A 10,817-nucleotide genomic window follows, 5' to 3' on the forward strand; every position below is an offset into this window, starting at 1 on the left:
CAACATCGTGGGCCGAAGGGCCTGTTCTGTGCTGTACTGTTCTATGTTCTATGTTCTATAAACCGTGCTTCAGCAACCCTTAAATAATCCAGGTTTGCTACCTGGAGAAGAAGAACATGGTTTTTAACCAGGAACAGGTCTTTCCTCATTTCATACTGTCTGCTAATCTTTGACTCATTGCACAGAAAGTGTTGAGAATCGGCATAGTTTTATATTCTGGATAATATATTCACTAACAACAACAAAAATTAAGGGAGAATAGACTATCTATGATTAGAATCTAATGTGACCAACAATGATAAAGAAAAGTACAGCACAGGAACAGGCCCTTCCATCCTCCAAGCCTGTGACAATCATGATGCCCTAACTAAACTGAAAATAAAACCTGCCGCCTTTGCTCAGTCCCTCTATTCCCTCCCTATTCATGGACCCATCCTGACACCTCTTAAATGTTGCTAATGTGCCTGTTTCCACCACCTCCTCTGGCAGCTCGTTCCAGGCACCTACCACATTCTACAAGAAAAACTTCCCCCGCACATCTCCCTTAAACTTTCCCCCTCTCGCCTTGAACCTGTGCCCCCTTGCAATTGACACTTCCACCCTGGGAAAAAGCCTCTGACTACCCATCTTGTCTATGCCTCTCATAATTTTGTAGACCTCTATCAGGTCTCCCCTCAGCCTCCGTCTTTCCAGTGATAAAATGGCGAATCAAATAATGCTTGTAAATGTTTGCGTTACAAAGCAGGATGGTTTACCATGATGTATTCTGCTTGTGGCCAGAGTATAAGATTTTTAACCCACTGATTGTTGCCTGCTGAGTTGGTCAGAATTATTTTCTGATAATGAAGACCAGCAATCATCTTGAGCATTACTGTGTGGCATTTTACTTTAAAAATGAGGCAATTCTTATATTTTGGGAGTTTGTAAGCAATAGTTACCAATATGGATGTTGGACATGTTCATTGGTGTTAACTTCACACAGGAGGCAACACATTTCGTATTTAATCACAATATTTGCTAGGTTTACCTGTTTTAAGTGTGAAAATTATTTTTAAGGTCACGGTGTAATTAGTTGCTCGAATGGGAAGAATTGACTGATTCTTAGGGTGGGATTTTCCGGCCACGTTCGCCCCTCGACTGGAAAATCCCTCCCGAGGTCAATGGACTTTTGCATGGTCCCGTCCCGCCCGCTGCGATTCCGGTGGGAAGGGAAAATTCCGCCCTTTGATCTTCAAGACTTTCCAGCAAAATATATATCAAAAACTGGCAGCTTCTTATAGATTCATGACAAAGTGACTGGATATGCTCTCTGCTGTGGTAACTGTGTATATGTTTGTGGTTCTAGGTGGCGGGTATCCACGTGAATGGCTGGAAACTGGATACAAAACTGGGTATTTACGTGCTCACGCTCTATGCTATTTTCCTGTGTTTTTCAATAATGATCGAATTCAATGTGTTTACCTTTGTCAACCTGCCAATGTGCCAAGACAGCATTTAAGCATATTGGGCAACCACTGGGGATCGTCGAGCAGAACCCTCCGAGGCTCTTCTCGCATTTCTTTCTTCCACGCATAAAGAATGATTTTTTTTTTTGCGGCTATTTTTTTGAAAGTTTAAAAGAGCTTTTGACACAGAGCCGACTGACTGCTGCATCCAGCGAGGAGCTCTCACTCCCTCCTATGGAGCTTTTAAGAAGAACGCCTGTAAATGTTTTTGACGTCTGGAGAACAGTGTTCGTCTAGATTTCCTTGTTCATTTTATGTGCACACAAGCACAAAATTGTAATGTATTAAACAGCAAGAGAGCTATAAAAAAAAATCACTTTATTTTTCAAGGGACTTCACCACACATGTTTTGCCTGGGAACCAATTTATTGGGCAGCGCTTTCTGACCCAACTTTTATTAGGCCATACTACTTGTGGGAATGTGTCTCTGTTTGTTCAGTAACTTAAAAGAGTATATATTGGAATTGTATGGACTTGAACAAGATTATTTGTATATCTGGTGAAAGTAACTCCAATAATGAATGAAAATGCTAACGTTCTTGTACATTTTATTAGCAAAGTATATATCCTGATTTTACGTTTGAATTTTGATTCATAGTATTTTGATATTATGTTATATATACATATATATACATATAGAGAGAGAGAGAGAACATATTAATGACAGAGTTCCTTTTATGTAAAGAAGAACTTTGTGCACATTTTTAAACATTTAATTCATTTGTTCCAGCTATGATGGACATGGATGAATTCACTCTTGGACTGAATTGTAAAAGTGCAGTATAGTTCCTGCAGCATTTTACGATACTTTGGCAATATAAATATTATTCCTGTATGTTATCCTCACTGCCACGAGTCTCTGAGTAGGACCGTTTGATTTCTTTTTAACAAGTCTTTCATTACAGCCTTGGAAAATTGAAGAAAAGGGATGTTGGCCCTTTTGATTTGTATATTTTCACATTTAGTGGTTGCTTTCTGCACGGAGGGCAATGAGCAGATGAAGCTTTCTTGCGACTGAGGGCAACTACGGTAACTCGACGTCGTTTATCTTTGAAAACGCCTTTGAAGAGATGCTGTTGTTCCTATTGCTAACTTTCGGTCATAGATTTACATTTTTTAACGCGAGACTAGCAATGACTTTTTAACAAAGATCTCTGGACTGCACACTATCGTTTTGCTTTAAGTAAGCTGCAGATTGAATGCCAGTCCTGGAGAATTATAAAACAGACAGACAAATTGAAGCATACACATGGATTTAATTGTTTACTCCATGCATTTCACAGGAATGAATCATGGCGACATTAACAGGATATGTGGTTCTTCAAAGTGAGGGTGTCACGTTCTGCTACACGGTCACCAGTTTGCATTGAAGCTATTTTGTACTATCTGCAAATGCACCCTAACTAGTCCTCCTTTTAAAGAGATTCTGAAGTATATTTCCCTCCCCCACACATAATGGGAGCCGCGTTTATTCCAAACACAACCTAGCTTTCACATTTTTGAGACCACTTTAATGGTATCATGGCAATAAAAAGGCTGTGCTCAAAACTCTGAATGTTTGGACACTGAAGCGGTGGTTCAAACCTTTCAGTTTTGCAGCCTTATTGATTCAAGTCTTCATGATTCCAGTCTGTTTGAGCAGTTCAGTGGTTGTTGAACTGCAGTTACACCTTCTGTCTTCTTTAACAGCTGAAGAGGTATGGGCAAGGAATGCATGCAGTGTGCTGCGGAAAAAACTGCACCGTGCCGCATAAGTTAGTATTTCACATTGTGCAGTTTATAAAGGGTCCTCAGTCCAAATGGACATCTTCAGATAATCAGTTTAACTCTCACCAAATCAATATTTTAGGTGAATTCCACAGCTGCTGTAATACAATGTTTACTTGAAAGAATTGCCATCATAATTAAAATGGTTACCAGTGGGTAAATGCACTGCATGCTTCTGTATGGACCCATACAGACCAGGAAATTCCCAGAATTGAATCCTGGGTTGGATGGTTGATTGCAACTGGGACAGCCACAGTTAGTGGTTCATTCCTCAGCTTTGAAGGGGTAAATCTTTCAGGGTCCCCTCTCCTGACTACTATCCAGCGGACCTTGTCTGGGGTCAGACTAGACCCGTTGATCAGACTTTGATTTGATTTATTATTGTCACATCTATTAGTATACAGTGAAAAGTATTGTTTCTTGCGCGCTGTACAGACAAAGCATACCGTTCATAGAGAAGGAAAGGAGAGAGTGCAGAATGTAGTGTTACAGTCATAGCTAGGGTGTAGAGAAAGATCAACTTAATATAAGGTGGGTCCTTTCAAAAGTCTGATGGCAGCAGGGAAGAAGCTGTGCTTGAGTCAGTTGGTACGTGTCCTCAGACTTTTGTATCTTTTTCCCGACAGAAGAAGGTGGAAGAGAGTATGTCTGGGGTGTATGGGGTTCTTAATTATGCTGGCTGTTTTTCCGAGGCAGCAGGAAGTGTAGACATAGTCAATGGTGGGAGGCTGGTTTGAGTGACGCACTGAGCGTCGTTCATGACCCATTGTAGTTTCTTGTGGTCTTGGACTGGAGGTCTCTTTATGCCCGTGGAACTAAACCTCGGCATGAGAGAGCACCTTCAGGAAAGAAATTCCCGGAAAGGGAAACATCCAGTTTTGAATTTCTTGTAGAAAAAGTAAAATACTGAGGATGCAGGAAATGTGAAATAAAAACAGAAAAGAAACACTGGAAATACTCAGCAGGCCTGGCAGCGTCTGTGGAGAGTGAAAAAGAGTTAATGTTTCAGGTCTGTAACCTTCCCTTGGAACTAGGAACTGTTAGGAATCAATCCAATCACTTTGAAATGACCTCAATGGGGCCCATGAGGTTGGCCTCTTGGAGTATGAGCTCACTGATTGAGGTAATGATTTACTTCCCAATCAGGGAGTCTCACCTGTTTTATAATATATACTGAGGAGTGTCAGGGCTACAGACTGAGTGTCAGAGCTCTGACTTTGTACCTGAAGCACTCTTAGGAGTGGAATTGAGTTTATAATTAGAAGGGATCTTGCTAAAGGTCACCAGCTTCTGAGGGGTTATTTTACACTTCCTCCAAATAAAAGGTATTGCTTTCAGAATCCATGTGAATCCTAGCTATGGCCACCTTTTTGTGGAATTCCAATCCTACTCAGGCTCCTTCCCTCAGAGCTTTTTCTAATGTATTGATAACTGGTCTCCATGGTCTTTTGCCCTCAATTGGAAAATGTAATCAACTTTGCTTTCAATTTCCACCCTTTTCTGACCTTCATGTGTTCCATTTCTGACTCTTCCTTACCCTTCCTTGACCTTTCTGTCTCCATTCCTGGGGTTTGGCCTTCCATTAATATTCACTGGGCTGTTTTTTTATGCTCCCTCTCCCACGGGGTCGGAAGGCCTTTTTTAAATCCAACGGGCAGCCTGTCCACCCACCCTCCCCCTCCCCACAGGAATTATAGTAACAGCATGGGTGGCATTATGGCAGCCATCCAATTGAGGCCCTTGAATACCTTGAGTAATTGATACCCACTGAAGGTCCCAATCGCTTGGAAACCAGAATTTACTAGCACCTGGGTAGGCCTACGCCCAAGTGCCCAGTTCCCGGTGTGAGCTGATGGCGGGCAGGTCGACGGGGTCCATCCTTAAAGGACCTCCTGGTTCGATTGGAGGGCTCCCCAGGATGTTACCCTGCCAAGTTGCCCTCTCCTCATGACTTCTCAAATTACAACCCCTCCCCCCATCCTTTTTATTTTCTGATGTATCTGTATTTTCTAAACACTGACCCAAAAACTCAATCCAACACCACATTCCACTGTCCCAAGGGGCTGGAGAGTGGGCAGCCTCTGGTTGGCCAACAGCTCTCAAAGGTGGGACTTCCTGTTTCTGGGGGTGGAGATCTTACCTCCTGCCTATTAGTGGCCAATTTAAATGGTTGAGGGTTAGTCAGTGTTCCCCTTGGAGAATTCCCTCTGACTTCACAGCCTGGGGCTGGGGAATCCAGCTTCTCATATAATTCACCAAAAGAGAAAATGCCCAAAGGGTCATCTGGACTCGAAAAATCAGCTCTTTTCTCTCCTTACAGTTGCTGCCAGACCTGCTGAGATTTTCCAGCATTTTCTCTTTTGGTTTCAGATTCCAGCAGTAACTTGCTTTTATCTCATATAACTCACTGACTCCCACAACTACCTTCCCCATTCTTCCTCACATCCTGTTTACGGACATTATTCATTCCATTTCCCTCATTTCTGCATCTCCGTCTCGTCTGTTCTAATGATGCAACCTTCTACATTAGTGCTTATGTCTTCCTTTTCCCTCCATCGAGCATTCCCTGTCGTTGACAGAGTCCTCTGGTGTGCCTGTTCCATTTCATCTACTTCTGCTCTCACATCTTCATCTCCCTTTCAGAAGCATGATGGAGTCCCCCTTGTCTTCATCTTCTGCCGTACCAGCCTCCGTATTCACGGATCATCCTCTGCTAGTTCTGCCATCTCCAGCGTCATGCCGCCAACAAGCACATTTTCCCCTCACCTCCACTTTCAGCATTCTGATGGGACTGTTCCCTCTACAAAACTCTGGCCCAGTCCTCAGTCACCCCTCAAAACCCCCTTCCTCCTCATCATCTAAGACCCAAAACACTCCTTCCAGGTGAAGCAGTGATTTATTCAATTTTCCATTCAATTTTTTATGCTATATTTTCTGCGCACAATGAGGTCTCCTCTACACTGGGCAGACCAAATGCCCACTGGGTGACCTTTTTGCAGAAGAATTTTGTTCAGTCCACATTAGTGGCCAATTTAAATGGTTGAGGGTTAGTCAGTGTTCCCCTTGGAGAATTCCAATTAATGACCAGCTGATCTTTTGTCACCTGGTCATTTTAATTCTCCACCTTGTGTCCACTCTGACCTTGCTGCTGCAGTGTTCAAATCAAGCTCAACGTAAGCTCGAGGAACATCACCTCATCTTTTGACTGGGCACTTCAAGAGTGGCACAGTGGTTAGCACTGCTGCCTCACAGCGCCGGGGACCCAGGTTCAATTCTGGCCTCCGGTCTCTGTCTGTGTGGAGTTTGCACGTTCTCCCCGTATCTGTGCTGGTTTCCTCCGGGTGCTCCGGTTTCCTCCCACAATCCAAAGATGTGCGGGTTAGGTTGTCTGGCCATGCTAAATTGAGCCTAGTGTCAGGGGAACTAGGATAAATACGTGGGGTTACGGGGGCTGGGTGGGATTGCTGTCAGTGCAGGCTCGATGGGCCGAAAGGCCTCCTTTTGCACTATAGGGATTCTATATAACTTCTGGTCTCAACACTGAGTTCAACAATTTGATACTGTAACCTCTTCCCCATTTTGATCTCTTTTTCTTTTTTGTGTTCCTCTCTTTTTTTCCTTTTCCTTGCTTTCGGATGGTGACTATTCATCATCCTGCCATTCACACCTCCTCTACACCTCTTGTTTCTATACTTATCCCCTTACCACTCACTTTGGCCTTGCACCATGAACCGTTTTGACATCTCCTGCCCTCCACCCTGCCACAGGCTTTATCTTTTGTCCTTTTTCTCACCATTGCCCCAGCTTCTGCCCCCCCCCCTCCCCTGTAAACATTAAGGAATGTTACCACGGTTCATGCCGGCGGGATTTTTCCAGCCTGCCGCAATGAACGGAGATTTGGCTGGGTGCCAAATTCTCCGACCTCTTTGCGGCGGGAGCGTGGTGCGAATGGCCGGTAAGATCACGCCCTTACTCTCGTTCTCTCTCCGCGCTAGACGTGGTGATTATTTTCAGCATTTTCCGTGTTTTTATTTCAACTTCCAGTGTTATTTTGTGAAAATTGCTGATCAGGATTTACATACGTTGTCAGTCGCTGTCGGGTTTTAAGGAGAGACATTTCAAGTTACAGTTTGCCTGATCATTAGTTGCCGACATAGAGAATGTTCAAGTGATTTATTGAGTTAGTGTACATTCAAATGAGAGTGTTGTCTGGTTTGGCGCTGGGTAATTGAAGAGTAGGATGGTGGCACAGGGCAGGATACGGGGGGGTAAGATATCATTTCAGATCTCATGCCTTCCCTCAGGGCTAATATCTGATCGCAGCCTTGATATTACAGTGAGGTAGTGAGTGCTGTTCAGTGCTCCAACATTAACTGGAGAAGATCAGAGGAAGGAACATCCTAGGTGACTCTAACACTCAGAGCTGGTGAAAGTGGTTGAGTTCTTTGGGACTACCCTGGGAGGAAGGGGAGAAATAGATTAAAGTTAAAAGAACAAAAGTACCAATGAACCTGGGTCTCATTCTTAGAAGCTTATTTTTCGGTCCACCCTTCAACACCCAAACATTCGCCCAAGAGTAGAAATGGGTGAACACAGGATCAGAAATGAAATGACAGGTTTTCTTTTCCGATTCATTCATGGGATGTGAGCGTCACTGTCTAGGCCAGCATTTGTTGCCCAAACCTGAGTGCGCTTGATCTGAGAGACTTGCTAGGCCATTTCAGACGGGACTGCTGTGGGTCTGGAGTCACATGTAGGTCAGACCAATAGGAGCGGCACGGTGGCACCGTGGTTGGCACTGCTTCCTCACAGCGCCAGGGACCCGGCTTCGATTCCCGGCTTGGGTGACTGTCTGTGTGGAGTTTGCACATTCCCCCCCGTGTCTGCGTGGGATTCCTCCAGGTGCTTCAGTTCCCACCCACAGTCCAAATATGTGTGGGTTAGGTTGATTGACCGTGCTAAATTGCTCCTTAGTGTTAGGGGATGTCAGGGAGAATAGTAGGGTAAATATGTGGGGTTACGGGGATGGGGCCTGGGTGGGATTGTTCTTGGTGCAGACTCGATGGCCTCCTTCTTCACTGTAGGGATTCTATGATTCAGACCGGGTAAGGGCAACAGATTCCCTTCCTAAAGGATATTAGATGAACCAGATGGTTTTTTTGTTTACAACAATCGACAATGGATTCCTGGTCGTCATTAGGGATGGGATTTTCCAAGCAGGTTCACACCAAGACCAAAAATTCCCACTCAAGATCAACGGACCTTTAAACAGTCCATCAAATTTTCTGTCCCACCCGGGATGATTCCCGTGGCAGACGGGGCTGGGAAGTTTACCCCTAGATTCCAGATTTTTATTAAATTCAGGTTAATTTCTGCCGTGGTGGGATTCGAACCCAGGGTCCCTAGAGAATTACCCTGGGTCACTGGATTGCTAGTCCAGTGACCACTAGGCCATCACACATTTATAGGCATAGCAGGAAGACAAAGCATCTCAAAGCACAGGACCACAAGTCGGGCATACTCCCTCATGATCTGGTTCAGCTAAATTCTATAGGCCATGAGAGAGCACAAAGTGTTTCCACCTTTAAGACCAATATTGTTCCCAGTGAGAACAAACCCAGACCAAGAATGCTTTTTTTAAAATCAATGCACTAATCCTAACATGCACCTTACAATCACAACAAAAGTCTGGAATGAAAAATTTGGTTCAACAAGTACATTCCATTCCCAGTTACTGTATCGTTAATCTGCCTTGGATACTCCCTATTTTCCATAATCATTGTGCAGTGGATTCCACAAATATTTATGTAATGAAAACAGGATTTTGAAAGCAGAAACATTCTTTGTTCTTGGGATGCCACTGGAAAATCGGTTTGAATTATCCATCACTCAGAATCATAGCAGTGCAGAAGGAAGCCATTTGGCCCATCAGGCCTGCGCCAACAACAATCACACCCAGGCCCTATCCTCGTAACCCCACATATTTGCGCTGCTAGTCCCTCTAACACTAAAGGGCAATTCTAGCATGGCCAATCGATCAAATCTGCACATCTTTGGAGCGTGGGAGGAAACCGGAGCACGCGGAAGAAACCCACGCAGACACAGGGAGAACGCGCAGACAGTGAAGCCGGGAATCGAACCCCGGCCCCTGGCGCTGTGAGGCAGGAGTGCTAACCACTGTGCAGCCTGGTGCCCTTGAGGAATTAAGAGTAAATCACATTGTGAACTGGTATCGCACGTTGGACCTCCCAGGTAGAGATAATCGCCCTGCTTGCCTGAAGTACCTTCGTAAACCAGTTGGGCTTTAGGGGGAGTGCGCAAAGAGCACTAGGAAAATGATGGCACGGCTGAGAATAAGTCACTGAGGGGGTGAGGCAATGTAATCCAGTGAGCGGCAACATTTATATAAATGCTACCGATTGTCTTAATCAGCTTTGCATTGATGTAGTTCAAACTACCTGAATTTATTTTCCAAGCTCACAGATCACCCGGTCGATAATTGTTGAAATCAGTGACATGTTATGGGGACAGCAGGTGAGGGTTGGAATAACATGTCAAGCAAGATAGAAGTCATGCAATAAATTATATTTTTTTCCACAAATGAAGATTCATGGTTATATTATTGGATTTTTTGAGTGTTCTCAAAAATGTGAAGTTTTATAATTAATGGCACATTATAATTAAGGAACCTATTGTAAAATGAGATGATGATTATATTCTTGAAATGGGATCAGGAGTCGAAAGAGAAAATAATATTTTTCTGGCATGTCCGCTTACTGTATTTGCTGTTAATATTTTGACTAAATTCTGTAAAGGAGAGTTTATTAAAAGCTTGTTATATAAGGGTAGTGAGTTTTTATTAGATATTTTTCAACAATTTGGGCGGGATTCTCCAGCCTCTCAGCCCCGTGTTTCCCGCCAGCGGGAGGCGGCGTGTTGTTTGCTAAGCGTCGGATTCTCTGGTCCCGTCGCTGTCGATGGGAATTCCCATTGACGTCACTCCCATGCCAGTGAGAAATCCGTGGATGGGGGGGGGGGGCTGCGCTGCCAGCGGGTCCGGAGAATGCCATCTTGTGTATTCCGCACTGTTGAAGTTTCCAAAGCCAACCTTGCCCAAGTACAAGATATGTACAGAGGAAGGGTTCTGAGATGGCAACTTGCCTTCTCTCAGCAGATGCTGAGTGTCTCCAGAACCTTCTGTTATTTTTTCAGATTTCAATCATCTTGAACATATTTTGTTTCTCATTCACTGTTTGCGTTGTATCGTTTATTCAGGTTAACCACTCCCATTGCCATCTACATATGGCTAACAAAATTCCAGTGTTTCTTGGAAATATCGAGTATTGCTTGAAATTATCCAACTTTTCATTAAAAACTGACTCAAGTGAAATGGAATTCGTGGGCCAGAACTGCAGCCAGCGTGATCCCGGGTTTCACAACAGGAAGAGGTGCACCCACAGGGCCCCTGGCCAATGGTGGGCCACTTCTCACCGCCACAACACACACAGGGGTTGCATGGTAGATCCCGTCCGTACATCTTATAGA

The 10,817-nt window shown here is 44.2% G+C and overlaps 1 protein-coding gene across 5 annotated transcripts in view; it reads left to right on the forward strand.

Moving 5' to 3' along the window:
- Window positions 1–6,231, forward strand: part of slc24a4b (solute carrier family 24 member 4b) — a 230,289-nt gene extending 224,058 nt beyond the window's left edge. For all 5 annotated transcript variants that reach the window (XM_078234253.1, XM_078234254.1, XM_078234255.1 and 2 more), the window contains exon 16: window positions 1,346–6,231. In XM_078234253.1, coding sequence (XP_078090379.1) covers window positions 1,346–1,498 — 153 coding nt within the window. In that variant the 3' untranslated portion in view covers window positions 1,499–6,231. The remainder of the gene's footprint in view (window positions 1–1,345) is intronic.
- The last annotated feature ends 4,586 nt before the right edge of the window (window positions 6,232–10,817 follow it).

Source organism: Mustelus asterias, chromosome 18 (genome assembly GCF_964213995.1).
Source record: "Mustelus asterias chromosome 18, sMusAst1.hap1.1, whole genome shotgun sequence".
NCBI lineage: Eukaryota > Metazoa > Chordata > Chondrichthyes > Carcharhiniformes > Triakidae > Mustelus > Mustelus asterias.